The 27,599-nt window shown below is 33.9% G+C and overlaps 2 protein-coding genes and 1 long non-coding RNA gene across 5 annotated transcripts; 1 reads left to right on the plus strand and 2 right to left on the minus strand.

The window, feature by feature from the left end:
- LOC111616888 (N-alpha-acetyltransferase 10-like) lies at window positions 1-27,550 on the plus strand. 3 transcript variants are annotated; one of them, XM_023358239.1, is made up of 6 exons: window positions 1-49; window positions 19,412-19,510; window positions 26,393-26,451; window positions 26,551-26,596; window positions 26,683-26,843; window positions 26,920-27,550. In XM_023358239.1, exons 2-6 carry the CDS (start codon window positions 19,424-19,426, stop codon window positions 27,020-27,022), a joined length of 456 nt encoding a protein of 151 aa, XP_023214007.1. In that variant the 5' UTR covers window positions 1-49; window positions 19,412-19,423; the 3' UTR covers window positions 27,023-27,550. The 3 variants fall into 3 exon arrangements, with proteins under 3 accessions (XP_023214007.1, XP_023214006.1, XP_023214005.1); XM_023358238.1 differs by lacking the exon at window positions 1-49 and adding an exon at window positions 6,530-6,639; XM_023358237.1 differs by lacking the exon at window positions 1-49 and adding an exon at window positions 17,688-17,840 and having other exon boundaries at window positions 26,920-27,544.
- On the minus strand, window positions 330-11,921 carry LOC111616901 (eosinophil peroxidase-like). The gene is made up of 18 exons (XM_023358261.1): window positions 11,638-11,921; window positions 11,380-11,516; window positions 6,499-6,622; window positions 6,103-6,326; window positions 5,857-6,033; window positions 5,489-5,635; window positions 5,316-5,420; window positions 5,132-5,236; window positions 4,847-4,982; window positions 4,220-4,774; window positions 3,994-4,151; window positions 3,819-3,912; window positions 3,632-3,694; window positions 2,013-2,149; window positions 1,055-1,568; window positions 813-970; window positions 621-714; window positions 330-528 (listed from the first exon to the last, which is right to left on the minus strand). Exons 1-18 carry the CDS (start codon window positions 11,658-11,660, stop codon window positions 450-452), a joined length of 3,030 nt encoding a protein of 1,009 aa, XP_023214029.1. The 5' UTR covers window positions 11,661-11,921; the 3' UTR covers window positions 330-449.
- On the minus strand, window positions 2,018-2,366 carry LOC111616890. Its single transcript, XR_002755338.1, has 2 exons — window positions 2,271-2,366; window positions 2,018-2,149 (listed from the first exon to the last, which is right to left on the minus strand). It is a non-coding gene; the product is annotated as an uncharacterized LOC111616890 (long non-coding RNA).
- Window positions 27,551-27,599: the final 49 nt, after the last annotated feature.

Genomic DNA, 27,599 nt, shown 5'->3' on the forward strand with positions numbered 1-27,599 from the left:
TACACGTGGCGGCCATTTTTAAGATGCAGAAGTCGACCATGTGCCATTGGTAAATGCAATTTTTATCTTATTATACATTATTTATTTGTTTTTAGTGATTTTTAATATACTGTTTAAGACATTTAACTGTGTTATATATGCCTTGCCGTTTACCGGAATGGATATTGTTTAGGGCCTGGTTAATAGGGAACGGATTAATTCGCTTCCATTATTTCTAGTGGGGTAAATCGATTCGTATAAGGCCTCCTGTAATAAATTAAATTCGAAGTACGAGGAATCACTGTATTTTAGAACATATATTCTTTACATTTTTATTTCTAAACATGACAGTAAAATATGTAAATGAATGCTTATACCACCACTCCTCATAGTATAGTTTAAAATATTCTTTTAACAATTAATTATTAGAAATGAAATTTAAATTTTTATGAGATAATTAAGAAGAATTTTCAATTGTTTTCCCCTGGTTTCTCTTTCCATGCAGAAAAATCCCAACGTCGGACATCTTCGCAATTTATGAGAGGACTTCTATTAAAAAAAATAAATTAATTATAACAGAATTATATAATAATTTTTCCACTTCATAATATAATTAATTAATTAATTAATTAATTACTCACCCGAACACAAATACATTTTCCTCTATTTTAGAAATGTTAGTGGTGTAACAAATCAAATGACTGAGTTTAACTGTTTTAATTAACTCCATCTGATCTATTAAAAACAGATTGTGATTATTTCAAACGACATTTTATAAATTTGCAAAAACTAATAGATATTTATTTAATTATTGAATTAATTAATAAATGTACCCGGTTTTAGACAATTCTTATGTCCGCAGTAATGTCTCCATCCAAATTTAAAACGAAAAAATTGTAGACCAATAATTGTGGCTGCTGTACGTCCAACTGTGGCATTTTCCAAACGTTTTTCGCAAACCAAACCCGTGAAAAAATCGATACATTCCACGCTAAAGTAATTAAATTATGCATAATTATACTATTCAATTAATATATTATTAAATAGTTATAGCATGGTATAAACCACCACTTACCATTGGTAAACTTCTTGCAATATCTTCACAGTGGAGTAATCCATTAAACCACATTTGGCTAAATCTGAAAATTTCTCAATTTTGATTCCGTATAGAAAAGATAGATATTTTATGTAAGGAGGTAGACCCTGATCTCTTCCTCTTTGTATATTCATTGAAGCAAGATCCAATCCTATTCTCGAATTATTTACTCTATATAAAAATGTTGTCAGCGACTGTACTAATAAACGATCAAATTTCTCTTCTGGTTGTTTAGTCGACCCTCTTAAAATGTCTTCGATCCCTCGATTAAGTATATAATCATTAATGCAAAAGTTATCTCTTAGCTGTATTTCTTCCATTGTTCCATCTTCGGTAACTAAGAAGATTGGATCGGGAACTGTAGAATGAAGTCTGAAAGCACAACCAGCGAAATCATTATATAATTTGNCAATTTTATTTTTTAATTCCACCACAGCTAACAGCATGACCCAGATACGGTAGATACTAGACAGCAGTACACGGCTCCATTTTTCTAAAACGATATTAGTCCCCTCTTTTTAAATCCAGGACCGTGGGCTGCCCATTTCTCGGGCCATAGACATTTGTCTAGTACGCTCAATGATTAAAACGGCTCCGATTATACCCAGTCATAGATGAACGGATGCCCAGGTAGTCGAGGCGTAATGGAGAGGGAACTCAATTGATAAAATAAGTAAACCACACGAGCGATCTGCGAAAGAGGTACCTCAAGAAGGACTTATTATGTTTTAGGAAAACTGGCTCCTATTTTTTTCTTATTTACGTGTTAGGCACGCTGTTGGTGAGGCGCAAACCCGCGATTAATCACCAGAGTTCAACGGTTTTATCCATTCGGCTATTCCTTTATGGACTAACAGTTTACAGATAAATCCCGAACGAAAAAAGAAAACTTTTAAAATGAAATATATAAAATAATATCCTAACAAAATTATTTTACCTTTACTTTCAATTTCACGCAATTTTTGGACCTCTAATTCGGCATTTCTTACTAATTCACGTAGATAATCGTCGTCGATCAAGCTAAACAACTCTTCGATTTCACGAGCGGAGACAAAGAATACGCCCAAGGCCAAGCTGTAAATTACAGAAAAACTTATCTATAATATTCTAAATCGATTATATTTTCGTAATTCGGCGTAAAATCTAGAATTAAATAAGCTAAAAACGTAAGGAGAACAAAGAAACCGAGCCTTACCTAAGCGCAATGTTGAAGTACATGTTCACAGACCCATCAGCATTTGTGCTATTTGATTATATACAAATAGTAGTCACAAATGTAGGTGTTCTCTACACAAGTGTTCAGGTGTTTATGAATAAATTTAACAAATAATTTGATTCGAAAAAACAAAAATTATTATAAATTTTTGATGATAAAGTATAGAATTTATTAGTTTAATTAAACAGTTTTAGAGTTATAATTTTTAAACAAAAAACCATCATTAAATACTAATTTAGATAAATATTAGAACAAAGTGGGTAATTGTAATATTTTAAATTTTTTAATTTTAAAATTAAATAATAATTTGTTTCATTTTATGTTTCGTATATGTTTTTCTAATTGGAAACAGCTGTTTATAAAATCTCGATATGGAACCATAACAGCTGTTTTTATGTCGAAATTTCGAGTGATTTTTATTAGAAATTATTTGCTAAAATATAATTTCATTACTTTATCGGTTAATTTACAAGCAAAGATCTCAATTAAAGCATTTATTTGGTTGAATTAGACGTTGCAATCGATCGTGCAATACATTTTTGTTGAGGCTCACTAACACCTTTATTTTAAACTGAATCTATAAACTCACGCTTTCAATACATCAGCCATGTAAAATGCAAGAAAAAACAATTCGCCTTTATATTTTGAAGAAGAAATAAACTTGTTTGCTTCGAACCTTTAAATTCTGTAAAAGGGAAATCACTTGTCTACCCAAAAGACTATCTCAGTGCCCACTTTTGAAATCTTAACATACAATACCACAAAAATCATCATTATAAGATTTATTAACCACGTTTCTACTTTAAAATTCTTTCATTATTACCCTCTTTGTGCCTTTTAAATCGTTTAAGTCACGTTATTTCAATTCAAAATCTTCCTTCGAAAGGAGTTAGATAGATGACATGCACGACTCTATTGTTAAAAGTATGATTAACAGGGGCAAGCAACTATTAATTTAAGAAGAAACAAAGTAATATCAATGGCGGTGGTACTGAATTTGGTACTTATGCATTCCCTATCAGGATCTTTCGAGTCCATAATGAGTGTGGATAAAGTATCACTTTATACAGGAAGGGTCGAAAGGTACTGGAATGCATTTATAATTTGGTTGTCTCTTCTATATTATTTACAGGGGAGAAGAGCTAGAAGGAAATCGCCTCCACCACGAAATCGTCCTAATTAAAATGCTTAAGAAGAATCACATATTCAGTTGTTAAAAGCTTTATTATTTTAATAATGTATTATAACAGTAAAACAAATTATTTTCTATCTTTAACAACAATTCATCATTTAATTTTTAATAACAACATAAAGAAAATTGGATAATTCTTCTTAAATTTTAATCCTCCTTCCACGCAGAGAGATCCAACGGAGGGAAATCACGGCAACGTATGATGCGACTTCTGTAAAAATAAATATAATATATTTTGTATTTTATTCTTAGCAACGTAACATCGAATAAATTACACTTTATATATCCGTATAGATGATATATACCCTCTTATAAATGGTATACATGATACTTACCCTCTTATAAATGGGGTTTCTGTTATTTCAGCCATTCCATTGGCATAGCAAAATACATGACTGAGTGAGACTTCTTCAATAGCTTCGCTCTGTTCTATTTTTAACAATTTTTATTGTTAATATTTAGAATTAATTTTCTTATGTGTATCAAAATTATCTATTAATATCGGTATACCTAATGTTAAATAATTCCAATGCGTGTAAAAATGTCTTGCACCGAATTTTAAACGATAAAATTGTCGTGCAATAAGTATGGCTGCTGTAGGTCCAACAACTGAATTTCTCTGACGTCTTTCACAGATTAAACCCGTAAAAAGATCGATGCATTCCACACTGAAACAATTCAATTATAATTAATTAACTACAAGTAGAAGAAGTTTACCAGCAATACGCGTACTTACCATTGGTACACATTCATTAATTTCTCTACAGTAGATCTATCCATTAAATCATACGTAATTAAATCTGAAAATGTTTCTATTGTGAATCCGTGAAAGTAATGAACGTATTGAATGTAAGAAGGAAGGCCGTGGTCTCTCCCTCTTTGTATATTTATAGAGGCAAGATCCAATCCTAAACTCGTAGTATTTCTTCTATACATAAATGTAGTCAGTGACTGAACTAATAAATCATCGTAATTTTCTTCCGCTTGTATAGTTGCTCCTCTTATTACGTCTTCGATTCCTCGTTGGAGTATGGTAGTCACATCGAAAAAGGAATCTCTTAGAAGTATTTCACTCTTTCTTCCGTCTTCGGTAATTAGAAATATTGGATCGGGTACTATAGAATGGAGTCTATAACCGGCAGCAGCGAAAGAATTTATTAATTTCATAGGAACCGAATTATAATATCTCGTATATCCACCATCGTGTAAACGTCTCGCTAAATCCGGCCCAATAATTAATGGAAGAAATTCGGTATAGACGATGTGTTGATAGACACAAATAACATATTTTCTGGTAAAGTAAAATTTGAATTTAATTTTAATAAATAAATGTTTATATAGAAGATAATAAAATTTTATGTACCTTGTTTCTTGATATAAAGTTTCTTCCGTCCATTGTGGATTCATTATTTTCAATTCTTCGGCGATTCTATTGTGGAATCTGAGGAAAGTAATGTGCATCGATGCTAAACCCAGGTTTTGGTTCGATCTAAAATCGCCTTAAGTAATAAAATAACTTATGTAAAGCGCATTTTATGTTTATAACAGACATTTTGTAGGGTACTCTTATCTTTGAGGACAATAAGAGGACCTCCTATATCCTATATCCGTACCTAACACAGACAAACATATATATATAAATATATACCTGTTTTAAAGCATTCATTAGGCGGATTGCATAGATTAGGAGCATTCAAATTCAAATCTGGCATTGGAAACTCTCCGACTGATGTCATTCTAGATGCTAATTTACCTTTATAAAGATGTTTAAAAAATAATTAAATACATCTGATAATAGATAAAGAGAATAATAAAATAATTATTAAAATTACCAGTTCCATCTAATGTTCTTAGTATTAGAGATCGATTTAAATCTGTATCGTACACTTGAGAACAATCGAGTGCCGGAGTTAAAGAATTCATCTGTTCTCTCCAACCTGTCAATGGTAATGGGTCGATATAATAATAATAGCATAATATTTTTAAATTATACAATAATATTTACCTAAATTACAAGTTCCACATCGGGCATCTCGCACAAAATTCATGCAAGTAATATTTGGAAAATCGGGATCATTCGGACCAATTTCAATAGGTAAACAAGTTTCGTGAAGAGGAGGATCGCCGCAACACTGGATCGCTGAATTATTTACTATTTAAACAGAAAATTCATTTAAATATGTTATATTTGAAATTATTAAATACAGTAGAATCGCTCTGTAGTGAGACCTTTAGCGAACATTTCTGACTTCCGCCATTTTGTGTCGTTATATCGATACTAACACGCTGTATTTACTGTAATTTAAAAATGATGGCCAGATGCTAAATCGGGTGTCACTATAAAGCACGTTTCGAATTAAAATATTTACTTACTTGACGTAGGTTGAGTGGTAAATTCCATGTCGTGATCGACGAATTGTCCGAAAATCGAAACCAGTGCAGTGTAACGATAACTAAGGCTGCCATAATTTCCAGTTCTATGAACATTTAAAGTTATATTTCTCGGATCTGGTGTAGGGCATTCCCTACATATTCTCGGGGTATCCACACCTCGAATATAAAATATTCATTAGAAGAAAGCTTTATTTAATTTACCAATAAAATTACACATTTTCTTACCATCGGCATAATCGGGAGGTAATAAACGATCCAAACAGGAGAACGTCCTTCCTTCGTTTGGCCTATTTAAATGATTGCAACTTCCATCTATTGTAGGGTATTTTGTATCGGTGCAATCGACTGGTCTGTTGTCCACACATTGCTCCTGTAATTGCTTGGTGATTTCGTTATTCTTCAGAGGATACTCTCGTAGTAGATTTATATCGGTTGAATCTAAATCATATCTTTAAAAAAAATAATAACATTAATGTATTATTTGAACTGAAGTAGACAAGAGCTAGCTTGAACTGGAAGGATCACGATTCAGTTCAGGCCGATTCGTGTCTGCTCTTTCGAAGGGCGGACTATTATAGGATATTATACCTTATTAAATGATTTATTTATTAAATAATTTACCTGCCAACTATATCACGTGTCATTATTTCAAGCATGGTTTGAACATCGTTAGGGTGATATGCGGGACACGTTTTTAACTGATGTCTTCCTTCGGCAGAAATAACGTAAGGATTCAAGTATTTTGCTGTAAGAAATTGAAAGGTAAGATCCATAAAGATTTCTCTCGGTATTTTAGAAAATAAATAATTAATTATGTAAACATCAAAAGTAATGTGAATATTATTAAAGAGTGATAGAAACGAAGACCCTGAAAAAAATCTAGAAATATTAGATTCAGCATGCTTTACACTGTGAAAGAATGAGAAAATGACCTAAATAAGGGTCAGTTTTTCATAGAAAAACCGTTGGCGAGGCGCGAACCCACGACCAACTCCAGAGTTCAGTGGTTTTTTCCACTCGGGCACTGATTAAATTTGCCATATAAGATCCTACAAGGTACTGAAGCTTTAAATTCTACCATTGTACCATGTACTTTGTTAACAGTATAATTACTTTTTACCATGATCTTTTTTAAAATTCTTTCCTCCCTGTGGCACTAAGAGGGCCTTTTTAGGAAGCCCGTTATGGCTTCGGCTATACCGGGTGATGAGGGAACGGGATACGAAATATCCAAACAGACAACCTGGGATTCGATCACCCATTACAATCCGAATGGATGAAACCACTGAACACTGGCATGGTCGTGGGTTCGCGCCTGTCCAAAAGGGTGTGGCACGTGGTGTTTTTCGGGTTTTCTTCTCGTTAGTAACACCTAAATAGCGGCCAATTTATCATAGAAAATCACTCTTCGGCAGTGTCGCGTTGTCGTATATAAATAAACCAAACCTTAGCTCGACGAGGACATAAAACACATATCTAATTATACACTTAGTTATTTCTAATTTGGATAATATATGCCGTACACACCACTACATTTATTCGATATGCTGATTTATTATGCATGCGAGGCATTAATAGAAATGAATATATCTTTTATTCTCAATTTCGTTCGTACTATTTCTCGAATTTATATAAAAAATTACACCGATTAAGTTAAAACCTGGAGGAACCGTTGATGGAATGAGGCAAAGCAACACCTGGACGATCTCCCCTATAGAAAAAAAAAAGGGCCCATATTTAGGTGTTAGACACGCGAGAAAGACCGGAAAACTGCACGTAACCAGCTCGTTTGTCAGGCGCGATTTATTTCCAGTTATTAATTAAAACATACGATTATCTATTATACGGCCCAACGGATAATCGGGACTCTACCGTATACGAGGTCCATACCTCATATTGATACGGCGTGTATTGTATATTACACTGGATAACGGAGACAATGTTGTATGCAATGTGTGGCCTGTACTGCAAGGCCGGATAATCGAAACTTTACTACGTATAATTAATATATTAACGTATAGAATAATTAAAACTGAGGAATTCAAATCGAAGTTCATTTTATTCCTTTCATTTATATAAAATTGCAGATAGATTTTTTTTTTTTTAATTACAGGTAAAATCTAAAAGGTATTGTTTGTTCTTCGAACATTGTTTAATTGTTTTTGCCGAATACTGAGAAAATTAATTTTAAATGTTCCATTATATTATTTTACAATCGAGTGAAAACCATTAATTATTCGATTCTTGTGCAACATTCCTTTCATTATGGTTCAAATGCACACAATCAGGCCCTATGGCAGAGAGGTTAGAAGTGTCATTTAAGTACTACAAGAGGCCCTGATATATTTTTCGGGCCTCAAAATTTGATACAGGAGACGGGTTTGGGAATATCCTGTCCCTCGACACCTGTTTCCTCTTTTGTGGGCCTTGTCAAATCCACGATGGATATGATTTAAAAAGGCCCTCTTAATGCTTACGGAGAGGAAGAGATCCACAAATTTCCTGTGTGTTAAGGCCTACTACTGGGTCTCACCGACCCTTAAATTTATATAATAAGATTTTATATAGAGAAGGTCATTTCTGAGGTGCCACACGCAATTAAACGAAGTCTAAATATAACTTTACACGTAAACATTGAATTATTTTTAAAGGTATTACTGATTATTATTAAGCACAGTTTATAAATAAATCATTAAAATTATGAATAAGACTATTATTATGCACTAAACAATATATTTATAATTAAAAATCAAGCTGAAAGGGTGCAAATTGGAGGTGTTCAAACTCCGTTTGGGATTAAATTTCTCCTCGAGTTGAACTCATTTCATAGAAAAAATGTTTATTTAATATCAAGTCATCGAACCATGTAATGAAGGAATTTAAATTAATTATAATTATAAGGTTTCGAGTGGTTAAATATACATTATAAACATATTTGATAGAGAATTAACGAGGTTGTTTTTATCGGTTTTTTTAAGCAAATAAATGAAAATTTGACGTTGCACTCAATTAAAATATACTTATTTAAACACGAATTTATTATTAAATGCATTTAAAATTAGTAATAATTCTAATTACAAACGTAATTAAATTGATTTTTATTAGCATAAGTGAATAAATAAAATGTAATTATTGAGTTAATTGTATTTATTTTACGTTTAAATTAATAACAGATATATTTGAAGGCTGAGCAATGTGCCTTGCAAAAGTTTTCACTCGGAGAAACCACTAGAAGGGGTTTTTCCGAGTGAAATCCACCCCTAGATCGTTGATTACGAGACGTAAATCTATCGTCATTTAGTGTATGGACCAAATCCCCAGGAATTTTTCGGGGGATGGTCACCACTCAGCCGTCCATTGTGGCCGAATCATAATGGACTTGCTAAAAGAGGCTCTTTTAGTGCCAACAGGAAAGAAATAGTTTAAAAAAAAATTGTGTATGGCTCAGTTTTGTTGTAAGCCTATTGCTCTGGAGAACCCTGGATCGAAGCAGTCGAAAAATTACAGGAATGATCCATCCCGGTTATGTCAGGCCCTGTCTCTGATCACCCAGTCTCGTTGTTGTGGCTGGGCCGAACTGATGACGATAAAAAAGCTCGATTAAAAGGCTCTTTCAGTTATCTTTTCTAAGGCAACGTGACACAAGAGGCGATCTGCCTAGGAGATGCCTCTCGTGAGATCTTTTACGGGAAACTGACCACAATTTCGGTGTTACTAACACGAAGAAAACCCGGAGAACTCTACATGTTCAGGTGCAAACCCACGACCAACTAACTACCAGTGGTTTTATCCGCTTAGCCTGGCTGAAGCCAAACTTATCTTTAGTTCAGCCAGGCCCACAATGGCACAGCCGGATGAGGAGGAACGAGTGTCGTCACATATACGTGACGAATCCCGAAAAATTCCAAGGAATTTCCGACTGTCCAGATCGATTCCGGATCCTCCAGAGCGTTAGGTTGACTCCTAATGCTTGGGGCCTTCGGGCCTATTACCTAATCCCGTGTTATATAATCTAATTAAGTGAAGATCTGTGTTATTTTAATGCTGTTATCTAATATTTTAGATATTAATTCCCCAAATTAATACAGTAAATTCGATACCATTATTTTTGTTATAATTCATTTATTTTTACGAAAAATAAAATAAAATTAATTAAAGGAACGTAATGATGCGAATCTAACAAGATGTACACCAAAAATTAATTAATTACTATTTAATTATAAATGCCTTACAGTCCTTACTACTAATTAATTTTTAATTGTCTACTTACAGTAAAAACCCTTGTACAATTGGATTATATTTCCAAAATTATTAATTACAAATTTACATAACTTCATTCACCATTAAAACATCAAAGATAATGTGATTCTATCAATCATTTATACTGTTTGCTTTTTGTAAACGTTATCCTGAGTTTTTAATTAATAAAATCGGGAATTTATTATACGCAATATCTTATTTATTTAATTATTGTCTTTAGTGGTTTGTAGTAATACCATAAAATACATCTATTTCAATATAATTTGTAATGGGGAATCGTCGGGCCCACCATTGGCCGAGCGGAGAAAACATTGAGCATTAGCGGATGGTCAGGTGGAATTTTGAGGGTATTTTTCTCGTGTTTAGCAGCTAAATAGGGCCACTTTCCTATAGAAAGTTCTCCTGGAAGGAATCGTCACGTCGAAGCGATTAAAGCATTAATTCAAGTATATAGGACAGGAACCTCAGGATATTCTTTTACTGTGTCGCTGTGGGGAGTCAGGATCAAATCTGGAAGCTCTAAAAACCTAAAGTTTTTATCCCGGATATCTCTTACACCCGGCTGTTCCACAGTAGGCCCGTTCGAACCTACAATGAGCGTGATTAAAAAGCTTTCTTAATGCAAACAGAGTGGAAAAAATGAAAAAAAGTACTGTATTGTCTGTGAAAAATTGTATGGGTTGCTCTCTTGCTGTCGATTCCAGTTACCCAGAGCGGTAGGATTGGATTGATAGATTAAGGCAACTCGACACATGGACGATCTGACAAGACGTGGGGACGGTACCCGATATATTATTGTAATAGAATCCCCGTTCCCTCAACACTCCATCTCTGATCCGGCCGGGACAACAATAGGGTTATGAGGGAGAAGGCCCCGAGGTATCCCGAATTGACACTCTAAAATACCTCTAGGATTATTTAGATTGCCCGATTTCCACGTTGGGTCCTCAAGAGCGGGGTGGGCTGACACCTTTTACATCCACAAGCCGAAATTAAAATGATAAATCCTAAACTAATAATAAAATAAGAAAACACGACACTAATCTTAATTAAAATTCTCAGATTTAGATATACTAATAATAAATAAAAGTTATTAAAATCAATTTGTCTTCGCTCTTGCGTATCCCAATAATTCTAATAAAATCTCAATCCAAGCGAGACAATTTCTCTATTATTTACGTAAAACAATAACCTAACAACTATATAATTAACATTTTAAATATATAAACTGTATAATTTTACCTCTGCTTTCAATTTCGCGTAGTTTTTGGACCTCTAATTCGGCATTTCTCACTAATTCTTGGAGGTAATCTTCGTCGATCAAGCTAAACAACTCTTCGATTTCACGAGCAGCCACGAAGAATACGCCCAAAGCCAAGCTGTAAATTACAGAAAAACTTGTCTATAATATTCTAAATCGATTCTATTTTCGTAATTCAAAGAAAAATCTAGAATTAAATAAGCTAGAACGAAGAGAGAACAAAGAAACCGTAGCCTTACCTAAGCGCAACGTTGAAGTACATGTTAATCGGCTGCACTTCACTAGTAATATGATATACGTGCCACCTAACACATGTATATATACATGTAAAGCTCGAAAATCCGGACGTCAATGCAATCTGGAGCCTTCAAAAAGCCTGATTTTGTAAGTATTCCTGCACTCTTTACGAAGTACAGGCCCGTGCTCTGAACACCTGAACTGGAATTTGGAGTTTACGCCGATGAATTCGAAAATCTGGATGGGTTTCGGACCCAATTAATCCGGATTATCGATACTTAGCTGTATATATATGATATATTCTACAGATGTTCCTCATTAAACAAAAAATTTGAATTTTATGATGGTAAATATGTTATGAAATTAATGAAAGCTGTTAGAATTTTGACGCCTGTTGCGGTGTCTGAACATGAAGAATTTAAACAGATGTTTCGATTTGTTCGAGTAGAATCCGATTTTATAACATATTTGAATTATTAATTTAAAAAAAATAGCATTTTAATTTATTACAGGGCTTAAGTTCTTTGTTTTTCGACTAAATTTATTACCATTTTTTTTTTTTTAAATTAAATATGGCGTTCGGATGTCGGGCGTGAATCTTCGTTTATTTAACAGAAAAACAACTTTTATAGTAAAAAAAAATGTCTTTAAATGTTTAGAATTGTTTATAATTTTATTAATTTAAAGAAAATTGTAAAAATTTACTGGGTTCGCGAGGCGGTGTCATGCGATTTCTCGCTTGTCAACACGTGTCGCTTGCCAGGACAACGCGACACGTGGGTGACCTACCAAGGGGGGAGAACATTCTATGGGAAATTGGCTCCTATTCAGGTGTTACAAACGTGAAAAAAACCGAAAAACTCCACGTGAACAGCCCACGTTAACCAGGCTCGAACCTGCGACTAACTACCAGTGTGAAGCGTTTTATTCTTTCGGCCACTGTTGAGGCTTGCGTAATGCAATAGGTAATGCAATTTTCTAGTATCAATGCATTTTATTATTATTATTTTTTTTTTAATGTTCGATTTTATGTTTAAATTAGAGGAAATTTTAAAAATTTAATCTGTTCGTGAAGCAGTGGCACTTGCGAGTGTAGAGAACAGGTGATGCAATTTGCCCTTGTCGATACACTGTTGTGTGTTTTTAATTTTTCCCAATTCGATTTTATGACTTGACTTGTTAAAAAGTGTACAAGACTTTTATTTGTTTTTTTTTATTAAGAGAAAATAAAATATTGCAGCAATAAATATTGTGATTAAATTGTAAAAATATACGCAGTATCTTTTAGGATTTAATACGCACCTGTTTTTTAGCATTTAACGCTGGTAATGGTCGTGGATTCGCGCCTCACCGATCAGCTGGCCACGTGCAGTTTCCCGGGTTTTATTCAGGTTCGTAACAGCAAATAGGGGCCAGTTTTCCATAGAAAGTCCTCTTGGGAAGCCACGATCCTTGGCAGACCACCCTCGCATTGTCTTATCCCATTAATCCATCAACCAATCCTCAATTTTAGAAAGATTTCTTCAGAAGAAATTATGAATGGATCAAGGACAATCAGTTTTTCATGGGAATGTCCCTCCCATCCATCACCATCCTGTCACCCTATAGTGGGTCTGGCCAAACCTATGATAAGCACGAATACAAAGTCCCCAAAGACTAGGGTAGGAAGATGATGGGGTGGAACCACCCTACCACGTCCCTACATATCACGATAAATTCTACATTTGGTAACGTTTATCGGATTTGGGGATGGGGAGGATTCGAACTGTGGTTCCTTACGCGCCACGAATGACTCTTTACTACCTGATAAAAGGGCGATTGGCAATGAAAAAGTACTAAAGGACCCACTCTCTTTGTCTCATAGTTTCCTATTTTATAGAAATTTCGCAGTATATGGGACCTTAAATCACGTAATTTTGCTAAACAATGGCACTGGCATTCTTGTGTGTGTGGCTTAATCAGAATAATAAACGGCTATGAAAGTTATTGTTTATTATTTTATCAAGTGTTTATTAAATAGAGAGGAGTCTTTCAGAAATATCCGTTATTCTCGTTTCAGTAAAATAATCCAACCCTCAAAGTAAAAATATATTTACTTTTTTTTTCTTGGTTTCTTTAACAAAATTTGTCTATAACAAAATGGAGGTAAGTAAACGTAAAAATGAAACCGGAAGGAAAGATGTGGAGTGAATATTGAGGAATTTTTTAAAGAAATGATAATTTTATCATTGAAAGTGAAAAGTGGGTCGGTAGGAATAGCAATGGGATCAGTGGGATTAGCTGTGAAGTCAGTAGGATTAGCAGTGGGGTCTGTAAGACTAGCAGAGGGGTCAGTGGGATTAGCAATGAGGTCAGTGGGATTAGAAGTGAGGTCAATACTGTAGGATTAGCAGGGATAGCAGTGAAGTCAGTAGAATTAGTAGTATGACCAGTAGTATTAGCACTGAGGGCAGTACTGTAGGAATAGCAGGGATAGCAGTGAAGTCAGTAGAATTAGCAGTTTGATCAGTAGTATTAGCACTGAGGCAGTGCTGTAGGAATAGCAGGGATAGCAGTGAAGTCAGTAGGATTAGCAGTTTGATCAGTAGTATTAGCACTGAAGCAGTGCTGTAGGAATAGCAGGGATAGCAGTGAAGTCAGTAGGATTAGCAGTTTGATCAGTAGTATTAGCACTGAAGCAGTGCTGTAGGAATAGCAGGGATAGCAGTGAAGTCAGTAGGATTAGCAGTTTGATCAGTAGTATTAGCACTGAAGCAGTGCTGTAGGAATAGCAGGGATAGCAGTGAAGTCAGTAGGATTAGCAGTTTGATCAGTAGTATTAGCACTGAAGCAGTGCTGTAGGAATAGCAGGGATAGCAGTGAAGTCAGTAGGATTAGCAGTTTGATCAGTAGTATTAGCACTGAAGCAGTGCTGTAGGAATAGCAGGGATAGCAGTGAAGTCAGTAGGATTAGCAGTTTGATCAGTAGTATTAGCACTGAAGCAGTGCTGTAGGAATAGCAGGGATAGCAGTGAAGTCAGTAGGATTAGCAGTTTGATCAGTAGTATTAGCACTGAAGCAGTGCTGTAGGAATAGCAGGGATAGCAGTGAAGTCAGTAGGATTAGCAGTTTGATCAGTAGTATTAGCACTGAAGCAGTGCTGTAGGAATAGCAGGGATAGCAGTGAAGTCAGTAGGATTAGCAGTTTGATCAGTAGTATTAGCAGTAGGATTGATAAGTCACTTTAGCTCATTTTACTTTCCCCAATGACAATTGAGAAAGTGAAAATATTGTCTTAGACAAAGTCTCTATAGATATCCTACAGAAGCGTGTAAAGCTTTAGGTGATGTAGCAGTCGTGTAGTAGGCTATAATACTAATTCAGAAAGAAAGTGTTTTGGATTAAATTTTATTTATTTACTGTATTTTACTGATTTCAAAAGGCAGGAGCGTAGCAAACTGCTTTCTTCACTCATCCTGAAACCAACAAAACATACGAATACAGAAAAACAACAAAACACATACACTAAACTGCTAAAACACACACAATTCAGTTAATTAGTTTAAAATATTATCAAAATCAAACCAAATTACTTAACTCTTAGGCTCTCTACTCTTAAAGGAACCCCTTATGCATAGAGGGAAATAAGGGCCTGCATTTCTAGGGGCCTCAAAAAACATTTTGTTGCAAATGATTCGTGCCGTTGCACCTCCTATATATTAAGAAAAATACTCTCTTTGTTTTTGATCAAACGTCATTAATTAAGGAATATAATACAATTTTTAATGCTGTTTTGCGTTTTTTATACACTGGAGGCCTCAAAAAGGCCGTGAAAGGCATTTGTCAGACTTCGTGCAATGATACAGTTAATTAAACCTCCAAAAAAACGAACCAGTAGCGGATACCGGTATGTACTTTGAGGTCCTATGTGCAATTTTATTATAAGGCCCTTTATGTAATTTTAAATAAATATATATATTAAAAAAAAACAATAAAATCCTTAAACAAAGGTTTTCAAATTCCTTTGACAAAGGTTTTCAGGCATTCACTAAATTTTTAGAGGCGTATTATCATTTTGCTACTTAGGCCTTTTGAGGCCTTGGCCGCACCTAGTGGGCCTATTGGGCAATCCGCCGCTGCAACTGCTAGTGATAAAAACTTAAAAAATGGCCATTTAAAAAAATTATTTTACATGCAAATTTGCTCAACGTTCCCAAAAACATGGTGCCCACTTGATCATTGGCGGGCAACATGTTTTTTGGGAACGTTCAGCAAATTTGCATATAAAATAATGGTAACAAACCATTCAAACCGCTAAACATTGGTAATTGATCGCGGGTTCGCGCTTGGCCATCGGATTGCACGTGGGTTTTCTTCAACTTCCTTCGCCTAAATAGGGCCAAGTTTTCCAATTTCCCCTCGTCAGATTACCCACGTTCTCGTGGTCCTAAGAAAATAAATCAAAGCTAAAATCATGGCCGCCGAATCGCGTCATATAATTAAAATAAAAGTATTTTATTAATAATTCGTAGAATTATTCATCATTCGATAAGTCATTGCCGTTAGAAACACCTGGTTTACAATAACTGTTTATTGACTTAAATTTTGTCGTGTTTCTCTCGATATTTCGATCGAATGAGACGTGACAAGAGCAATAAAATATACACTATTGAACCCTTTGAAAAACCTTTTGAAATAAACAAAAAAATATACATAATAATGCGCCAGAAAGGAGGTTTATTATTACAAATTATTAAAATTTATCAATAGAACTGTGTTATGTAACCATGCAGAGAATCACAAAGAACTGATTGATGGGGTGAGTCAAAGCAATGCGTGGACAATATGCCAAAGGGGGTACCCCCAAAGGACTTTAAATATGGAAAACTGGCCCTTATCTAGGTCACACACGAAAAAAAACCCGGAAAAACTCCGGGTGATCAGATGCGAACCCGCGACAGGCTTGTAAGATTAACCCATATTACAAGCCTGTTGTCGGGTCGCATCTGATCACCCAGAGTTATTCCGGGTTTTTAAGGCAACGTGACACTTGGGCCATCTGCCAATGGGAGGTGCCTCCCGGAAGGACTTTCTACGCGAAATTGGTTCCTATTTAAGCGTTAAACAGATGAAGAAAACCTATTTGGTGAGGCACGAACCCACGACATTCGACTACCTGCGAGATATTTCGAAATTAAGCTTTAAATTGGGTACCCCCACACAACTGCTAACTGGTACCCCCACACAACTGCTAACTGCAACTAACCAGATTTAACATGCCAACAACTATCGCTTATATAATCATTAACGTAGATTTCACACACTCCTTATATAATCTATTTTAAGCATAGATTATCATTTTGTAAATTTAGAAAATATAAAAAAATTAACTATATAAGCCTTTAATTTGCTTAACTTTTTTATCATTTCAAACGAGCTCCTGGTAGATGGAAACCTGCCTTCTGGTTGATATCGCTGACCCTCAAGATCCGAAATTTGAATTTCGGGTTTTGATGGTCAGCGATCCTTCTGCAAGTTTTAATCTATTATATGAAGTGCATAGCACTCAGTACCTGGTGCGGTACACAAGGTATTATACCTGTAAGTGCATAGTACTTTAAACTACTGGTGTGACCTTTATGGGTATGGTGCATAAGGTCTAGTAGAGGGTGGTGTTGCAATGAAGTTTGTGGGACTTGCTGGTACGCTCACGTAGGTACAGCAAGGGATGGTGGTGGTACCATCTGGAAACGGGATGCTCTTGTGGACATGGACTCTACAGCTCTGTTAAAGTCACAACAGACCATTTTACAAACCCATTATGAATTCTGTCAGGTCCACCAAACCCGCGATAGGCCCGAAAAAAAGCTCCGTTAGTGTTCACACAATGGAGTCAAAAAAATGGGAAGAATGTCTGCGTAACTTTTCATAAACAAACAAATTCGGTTATTATTAATAATTTTATATATTTCCAATTTAAATTTTATAATTTTAAAATACAATTAAACAATTTTAAAAGTTAATTTTGAAAAAAAAAAAAAAATTAAAATGTTACTCGGTTTTTAATCGGCAGGGGTCGTTGGATGAACTTAATCGGCGTGACTTTAGTCTTTTGTTAAATTTCGGTATTTTAAGTGAAATTTGATCAATAACAAGCGAATTTTGTGATTTATATTTCTGTGATCAAAACATTAATAGAAAAAACATGAACATAAGGTGTGCGAAGGTAAGATTATTTAGAAATGTCGTATATAAAACCTATACTTACTTAGTTAAGATAATCACGTGGGTACGATTGCCGCGAAACTATCATTTTAGTAAATAACTTATTTTATAAGAAATGGAACTAATATTGATTGATTGAATATTGACAATTTATAAATGTTTTATGACCTTAGTACAGTTTTTTAAATTTTAATGTAAAATTAATTATGCATATTATTCTCTAGAGTCAGGTTCTTTTAAATTAGTTTTTCACATCTTTCAAATTTTATTTTCAATACTCTGATAGTTTTATAAACACATGCATTGTACAGTCCACATACTGGATAACGAGGATTAAAAGTATTGCAAATGGCATTTACAATTAATACGGATCACATTCCGACGTTGCCAGCAAAATGATTAATTTAACTGACTAACTAAAACTGTCAATGTTATTTGATGCAGTATATAATTTTTAAATTAATTTCTTTTAATAAAATAATTATAACCATGTGTTTTTTTTTACCTTCTCCATTCTCCCCTATGTAGTCTTTTGTGGTCTTTTATTAATTAGGATGTGTGGTATACAGTTAATTAGTTAATAGTCAAAAATATGTTACTTGTTGTCTCTAAAAGTAGGCTACACTTGAAGTCCTATAATTGCATGTGTATCTACATCCTACATCTTATAATATAATTGAGATGGGATGATGATGATGATGATAAATAATAAGAGCAGAACCCAAATGGTTAGCAGCAGGGCTGTGGAGTCGCATAGAAATCTACCGACTCCGACTCCAACACCAAAACTCCACAGCCCTGGTTAGGAGTTGAAATTTGGTACATAGTTAGGATATACCATGAGAATGCACGCTAAGAAGGGATTTTTGGAAATTCTCTGTGGGGAGAGGGAGAGGGTTAATAATAATAATAATAATTTTTTTTGTTTTTCTTTTTTTTGTAAATTGCTTTGCTTATTTCTTCTTGATCATTCTTGATCTTGGAACACTTTTTGAGTTAATTTCAAGTGCTTGCTTGACCTTGTATTTGAGGTGCATTATTCCAAAATGCATCTCATCCATTTTTGCTTAATTTTTGGTATACAATAAAATTTTTAAGTGTTCGATTCAACAGTGTTAAGATTCGTTTATAGAACGTGTAAAATGGAATTATAATTTCAATGAGGAATTGGGAATGTATTGAAGTTTATAAGATGGAGTTTTGGAATAATTGAAAGTGTGGATAAGATGCAGTTTGGAATGATGTGCCTCGACACTAATAGTAATTTGACACAATTTAACCTCATAGTAGTTATTACTGTCTTTTGCTTTACTTTTCTGGCATCATTTTCAATTTACCCGACTAATTTCCGATCCCTGAAACTCATTTTCAGTTGACCCCAGGGTAACTATCCGACACTGGGTCAAATTTTCAGGAATGACTTAAGGGATTCCCATTCTTGATTTTGGATCTCTCAAATAGTAACCTGACCTTTATTGGTCACTTTGTTGTGTATTATATACTTAGAAGTTTATTATGTTGGAGGAGTAATATAATATTACACTTATTAATTTTTTTTTTCTTTTAATTTAGCCAGAGGATCTTATGAATATGCAGCATTGCAATTTACTATGCTTACCAGAAAATTATCAGATGAAATATTATTTTTATCATGGTTTATCATGGCCTCAGGTAATGAATTTTTTTAGCATTTCATATTAAGTAAACTTAATTTTAATTAATTTAGAAGAACAATACAAATATGATAAAGTAAGGTGCGTCCCATAAATATGAAGGCACAATTTGTTATGCAAATAAAAGCTAAACTAATTATCGTATAACGAAACAAATTTAATTTTGAGGTAGTTACAGCTTACAAATAAATGTACTAAAAAATCATGTAATTATATTGAAAAACAACTTAACAATAAATTAATTTAAATCAAAATTGCATTTCTTGCTGTCCCAAAATTATAAAGGCATAATACAAAATCACTAGAACAGTAGAAAGTATTGTTAATGATAATCAACTAATTATCATCCAATACACCTCTCTTTTTTCATAATAACTTTGTAGATACACAGTCTGACATTGATTGTATAAGCTTTTAAAGGACTATTGTAGTTATTTTTTCCCAGTAGATGTTAATTGCAAGTTTTAACTCATCTACACTGCTATATTGGCACCCATTAGCTTATACAGCTCTAGTTAAGATCCCCCAGAGGTTATCCATTGGATTCAAATCTAGAGAATGAGCTGGCCAATCAGTAACTGGAACTCCATTACTTAAAAACCACTCATAAGCTGATCTAACTGTGTGGATAGGGACATTATCTTGTTGGAAAAACCAACGATTTCCAGCAATTATATCAGCCCAAGGCAAAAGATAACTTTCTAGCATGAAAGATAACTTTCTAGCATTCATTCGGCCACTGAGGAATACAACATTTGTCTTGCCAAACCAACTAAACCCACCCCATACCATCATTGAGCTTCCCCTTTGCAGCCGTTTTGAAAATATTTCTTCCTCACCCCTCAAATGATACCAATAACAAGTCCAACCATCTGGTCCATCAAGATTAAATTTCTTCTCGTCACTCCAGATGATGTGCTTCCAAGTGTCTGTCCATCCTGTTTTCTCCTGTGTCCATTGCAAGCGCTTTTGCTCATGGATGGGGTTAGTGATGGCATAGGCTTTTTCATTTTATAGATGAGATCCTGACATGTACTAATAATTCTTCCAACTGTAGATTTTGATACATTAAGCTCTAGTTTTGATGCTAGTCTTCATAAAGATGTTTGGTTGCTTTTGATTTCCCTCAAAATACCAAGTTTTCCTCTATTTGTAAACTTTGAAGGTCAACCTGTTGATTTCTTTTTGTCTGTATTTGTCTCCAAATTTTACGAAATTGTCAATTACAGTTGGAGTTGGAGAACGATTAATTTTTTTTTGCAATTGCTCTTTGCTGAGTAATTTTAATCTCTTAAAGCTGAAATATTGCCTTTTTCAACATCTGTTAAGGGTTTTGCATGTGCCGTAATGAAAAACAACTCATTTACATCAATATGTAACAGAAATAAACATTTGAAATATGTGGCAGTTATACTGTACGACCTCTATTGTTAAAAAATCTAATCTGCCTTTGTTTTTGGGACAGTGAGAAATGTGATTGATTTAAATTAATTTATTGTGAAGTTGTTAAACAATATAATTACATAGTATATTTATTTGTAAGTTGTAACTACTTTAAAGTTAAATTGGTTTTGTTATATAATAATTAGTTTAGCTTTTATTTGCATAACAAGTTGTGCCTTTATATTTATGGGATTCACCTTATTGTTTGGCAACTCAACACTGCTCTTATGTGTATATAGTACAATAACATTTTTAATATGTTTGGCCTGCCAGTGGTTGAGTGGATAAAACCACGGAAAACTGCTAGACGGTCGTGGATTTGTACCTCACCTAAGGGCTAGCTTTGTGGAATTTTCTGGTTTCTTTATGACTCTAACACATAAATAGGGGCCAATTTTTAACAAAAGTCCTCCTAGAATGTATTGTGTTGCCATATTCTCCATCAAACCAAACCTTTTAATGCTTTCTTGAAAGCATTTTCAACATTAAAAAAGAATTTAAGTTACGTGTTCATTTGAATTGAATTGAAGTGATTGTTGATTAACATAGCCAAAAAAGTATTGGCTCATTATTGGTGTGATGATGCATTGTCTGACAATCTGTGCTGTTGAGTGCTCTTATGCATTCTGGAGATAAAAAGGAACCTGTTCTTTTTTGAACAAATAAAGTTAATAAAAAACTCTCTTATGTAAAGTAACATTAATTTATAGGGGTAGAAACTACTAGGAGTGTCTGTTAATCTGGTCCTAGGGAAAAATCTCCAGCTTCTCTTCTCAACAACCCCAAAAACATGCATTTTTATTTGTCCGTAATGAATCCTATATGCATCAATAGTATATTTTATAAATTCTTTTCAAAATGAAATATTATATCCACAAGTTTCCAGAACATGTTTTGAATGCTGCCACATCACATTTTGGGCTGCAATTTGAAAAAATTGTAGACCTATAAATTCTCACTGTCATCTGTCTGTCCTTCCTTTATCTTAGGAATATCAATAGAGTTAGATAGATTAAAGCCAACACCAGATAGGGAAAGTGTAAGGGCAGGAAACCCCAATTAACTATATGTGGACTTCTGATGCAAAATAGAAGTCATATTATTTCAATTCAAAAATTTCCCCCGAAAGGAGTTAGTAATAGAGTCACACCAGCCATTTATCTAACAGGAAAAGTATGGTGTACGGGGCAAGACACTACTAATTTGAGTTGGAGCACATATATTTTAGATTAAATAAATTAAAAATCGCAGCCTAGCATTGTGATGATGTCAAAATAATTATATAAAAACTCTTATGGAGGTGTTAAGTGGGTGTTATGATCAGATTTCTGTTAGTCATATCAAAATCAATTTTATTCTCAGTCCTGTATTTCTTGTAGTATCTTAATGGGGGCACAACAGCATGGGAAAATACACGAATTTCACCTGGAAACATGTGGATAAGACTAAATCAATTAAATTATGCTTTGTATGTACATACATACTATTGTACCTTCTGTTGAGTTTACAACTATAGCATCGTATGTCTTATTAAAAAAAAATTTTTTAAATGTACAAAGAAATTACTTTTAGGGATGACGAATAATTTTGTTTAATTTTTATGTTATTTACTTACTTTAGTAGGTCTACACTATAGAAAAGCCATAACTTACAAATGTACATAGTGTATATTTTGGAAAACTGTATAACCAGAGGGTATATACTATATTTTTATAGAAAAGTACAGGATATACAGTTTACGTTATCATATATTCTCCACCACAGTTATGATTGTATGCTCATATTTTTTTTAATGTTTCAAAGGTTATTGTTATATTCTCATACATATCAACATATTTAAGCAATTGAAATGTCTAACAATTTTGTTTGAATTATATTATTTTTCCGTCTTCAATTGTTAAGCAGCGTATTGAAACTGCCCATTATTGATACTGTCTTTGTATAAATAATTCAACTTTGTTAGAAGTTAGTCGGTCCGCCAAATTTAGCTTGCCACTGTAGCTGGTGGGGAGCCAATATTGTAACTGTTCGCTTGTTAAGTATTGTCAAAACTGCTGCCATTTTGAATAGTTTTCAACAAGAATTTGTCTTGGATAATAAAATCCTAAATGTGGATGCCAGTGCACAAGAGACATTGCATTTTCATGCATTGGCAAAAATATTTTCAAGAACCCATTGTAGAATATTACTCCTAAAAGTTTAACAATTAGATAAGAAATGCAATGTAACCAGAGCTGCAGTTGTTTAGTTTGTTTTTCTGAATTGATTAAGTAAAATTACAAAAAATTTATGGTGTAACAATAATAATCGATTTTTCAAATATTTTCTATTTTAACTGTTTTGCTATCATTAATTTCAGATGTTTCAGATTAACTTTTCAGATTTAATAAGGACATGTTATTAAAAACCACTACGAAATCTTTATTGGTCCATTTTAAAGCAAAAATACTAAAAGTTACATCTTATTTATTACTAAACCGTAAATATATCAAAGTAAATAAGTGTTTCCTTAATAGAGGAATTCTTCATATGTCGTTAATATTTTCAAGATTCTTGTCTTCAGTTCCATCTTTTGAATCCATTCTACTTAATTGCTTTACTTACACCACAGCTAACAAATGTTTATATCTAAAAATATGTTCATTTTTGAGTAGTCGTCCTTGTTTATTTGTCAGTCTTTCGACATTATGGCCTTATTCATTTGTATAATCTTAAATAAATTTTCCATAGAATGTATGTTGTCATTCTAAGACTATAAATTGAATAAGTGTTCTGATCATCATATACTATATTCCATTTTCAAAAATTAATGTCTAATTGTTTTAGAGATGAACGTGTGCCAATTTTAGAATTGCCGACATAAATGGCTTAATGCATGCAAGGATGCACTGGTGCTCCAACCCAAATGTGACTTTATATATATATATAATTTTTTTACATTTAATCTCTCTCATATGTACATATAAAAAATTATCATCCTATCAATTGAATTAGTGGTGAAAAGGTATATCACCACTTACAGAATTCCATAACTTGTCATGTGGTAATGTCTCAAATGCCGCAGAATCTATTTTCTGATGTGTCGAAAGCTCTCTGTGTTTCTACAAGAAACTCAATTCCACATGCAAACAGTTCCTCTTATGTCAACAAGCTACTGCATCAGATGCTTGCAATAGAAAACCACAAAGTTACAAAGGTTACATTCTTGATGGTTTGCAAGTGTCTAGCATACAAAAAACCTTGTTGTTGTTTGACAACTTCAATTGAATACGTGCCACTTTTATGTACGAAGGTAGGCTGAAAAGTAATGCACACATGCCTGTAAAACAAAAACAAATAGCAATATCGGGCAAAAAGTACATTAAAGTACCATTCTCAAGCTTCAAAATCATATATTTATTTTTCAATATAGTCACCGTTAAGGATAACACATTTCTCCCAGCGTGTAACAAGTTTTTTCATTCCAACTTTTCTCGAATCCAGGACTTGACAGCTGCCTTCACCTCATTGTCCGAGGTGTAATGATCACCCTTGAGGTCTCTCCTGAGTAGAGGAAAAAATAAAAATCGCAAGAACAGGGGAATAATGAGGGCATGGAATCGGTTCAAACTTCAGGTTTCGCAGAGCATTTCCAGTTGCGCGCTAGGTGTGTGGACAAGCTTTGTCATGTTGCAAGATTATTGGCGCCAGGCTGCCTCTAATAACAAATAATCACCTGGAGCCAATAATCTTGAAACATGACAAAGCTCGTCCACACACCTAGCGCGCAACTGGCAATGCTCTTCGAAACCTGAAGTTTGAACTGATTCCATGTCCTCCTTATTCCCCTGATCTTGCGCCTTGTGATTTTTATTTTTTTCCTCTACTCAGGAGAGACCTCAAGGGTGATCATTACACCTCGGACAATGAGGTGAAGGCAGCTGTCAAGTCCTGGATTCGAGAAAAGTCTGAAGAATTTTTCAGTGACGGAATGAAAAAACTTGTTACACATCGGGAGAAATGTGTTAGCCTTAACGGTGACTATGTTGAAAAATAAATATATGATTTTGAAGCTTGAGAATAGTACCTTAATGTATATTTTACACTTTAAAGCATCTGGACTTTTCACTCTTGCCAATAATAAGAGGAAATTCTTTGTCGGTTCCATTTATCTGAGCATGTAACATTTTTCTTCTTTGAAGATGTGTTTTCAATCAATGGGGTAGCATCCAATAAAATAATACTGCTTCATATTGTACACGAGTCTTTTAAGGTGCAAGTTCAGTACACATATTATTCTATTGCTTTGGATCTACTCTGTCTTTTCTGCAATACTGTTTTCAAAACCATCAACCCTGCAGCAATTGACTTAAAATTCAGATTGCGGAACTGTCTGACATCAGGTACCTTATCAAGAAGTATGGGACACTAATTGGAAGATTTTTGGAATGCATTGCTTTTGGTCATTTAAGTGGTTTGTTCTCAACATCAGTACTAATTATGACAAATTGCATCTTATTAGTTTTTCATGTTATTTTTGCTACTGTTGCATAGGATTTCTTCAAATTTTCTATATTGTATATTCTTGCCACTTCAAAGAAATGGCTTTACACTTGTTTGATTTCATGTTTTGTTACACACTCTCACAATCCTGCTTCAACCTGGCAACTTAAGTTTAAAGCCAATAGTAGTTAAGGTTCATATATGAAGGCAATTTTGCTGTGTAGGAAAAAAAGGAGTACAGTAATGTATATAAAAGAAACAAAAAAGGAAGACTCGGTAGGAGAACTGTTCTGTTTAAATTAATATATAAAAGTGTCATGCAAAATTATGCTGTGTAGCAAGCTAATTCAGTAAGGAAAAGAGAAATACACTACTTGCATACAAAACAAAAAGAAATGACAACTCTACATTGCCGTAAAGCTTCTTCATCAGATTTTTTTACCTTGCTATCGTAACACGACTTGGTTTCGTTCATCCAACAAGTCCGCTTTCATCCCTCTTTTTGACCATTCAGTGTTGCAGCAGATTTTCTTGGCTTATTCTTGAGTTTGTACTGGAGCAGAGGCATCATAGAATCTCCCTAGAGCAAATGGTGTAATTACTTTGTTCAAAGGTTTCTAATCCTTACAGCAGCACCAATTCAAAAAACTGGGCAGAATTTTTTTTATGTAGTGGTGAATCAAGGTAGAAATTTTAACTGTGTTATAAGCATGCTGTATGTTATAATTGAATAAACTTGACTGTGTATGTTAATAAATACTCCCAAAAATACACTGCTGGCCAAGTAAAATGCAACCTACAATATCTAGAGGCCTACATGGTGTTGCATTTTACTTGGCCAGCAGTATATACTATTTTATTTATTTAAACAGAAAAGACATTGTATTTGATATGAAAATATATATATCATAATGAATTTTAACAGAACTATGATGGTCATATATTTAATTATTAGTTGTCGTATGTAGCCGAGGATGAAAAAGGCAAGATTGTTGGCTACGTTTTGGCAAAAATGTAAGTTGTGAAAAAAATTTCTTTTTCACAATAGCATAAGAATGCTGATTGTAATCTATTTCATTTGAATGAAATGCTCAATGCATTACTGTTTTGTAGGGAAGAAGACTCGGATGACGATCCACATGGACACATCACGTCGTTGGTAAATGCCCTTGTTTTTGTCCTAATTTTATTGAAGTGATAGTTTGTGAAGATTTTAAAATACAAAACTAATTTCTTTTCATTAAGGCCGTGAAAAGGTCTCATAGAAGACTTGGACTCGCACAGAAACTTATGGACCAGTCATCAAGATCCATGGTAGAGTGCTTCAATGCAAAATATGTTTCTCTACACGTCAGAAAAAGTAATCGAGCCGCACTACATCTCTACACAAACACTTTAGGATTTACGTAAGCCATTGGTTTTTTTTTTATAAGAAACATAATTTGCAATAGACGACGCTCATAAGACACTTTCTGCTTTCAGAATCAGTGAGGTCGAACCAAAGTACTATGCGGACGGAGAGGACGCCTACGCAATGAAGAGAGACTTGGCAACTTTTGCAAATCAGACAAATGAAAGTTCGTGATTGGAAAGATTTCTTTTTATCTCGAATGCCAAATGACTCTCTTAATCAAAATTATGATTTGTGCTTGTGATATTTATTCAAATTTTTGTTCCTTTTGAAAAAAAAAATTTGGCAGATCCTCCTTTTTTCCTCTGTAAATAAAATTTTCAATGAACTATTCTAATTTGTTTTGAGATAACATTATTCATTTGTGCTAATTTATATCTACATTAAAATCAACCAAATTATACAAGTTACCTGCTACATTTTGAGTTCTTGAACTTTAAAGTTGATAAGATTTTACACATTTCCCTAACTTTTTATAGCTTACCTATCTAATATTGTGGATGGTAGGGTGTTTGAAGTTAGTTGCACATATATTTATTTATTTTCCTCCCCTTAATGATGGTCCTGTGAGGACAAGTTACCATTTTGTGTACTATCGATGAGAAATAAAAACTTTTAATTAGTTGCTGGTAATTATGAGTACAGTAGAGCATCGATTATCCGAACCTCAATTAACCGACCGTTCTAGTCGGCAAATTTCAAATGTCCACTAGTGATGTGGCATTACAATATTTGGCTATGTCTTGTCTAC

This window comes from Centruroides sculpturatus, unplaced genomic scaffold (assembly GCF_000671375.1).
Source record: "Centruroides sculpturatus isolate CEXI.00-Female unplaced genomic scaffold, Cexi_2.0 scaffold1040, whole genome shotgun sequence".
In the NCBI taxonomy this organism is placed as follows: domain Eukaryota; kingdom Metazoa; phylum Arthropoda; class Arachnida; order Scorpiones; family Buthidae; genus Centruroides; species Centruroides sculpturatus.

What these genes read in the sequence shown, in the direction of transcription:
- LOC111616888 (XM_023358237.1), top strand. Translation starts at nt 17,820, where the DNA reads ATGAACATAAGGTGTGCGAAG. An exon ending in TGAACATAAGGTGTGCGAAG is followed by an intron (nt 17,841 to 19,411) that starts GTAAGATTATTT and finishes CTTTTAATTTAG; the next exon opens with CCAGAGGATCTTATGAATAT. An exon ending in ATGGACACATCACGTCGTTG is followed by an intron (nt 26,597 to 26,682) that starts GTAAATGCCCTT and finishes CTTTTCATTAAG; the next exon opens with GCCGTGAAAAGGTCTCATAG.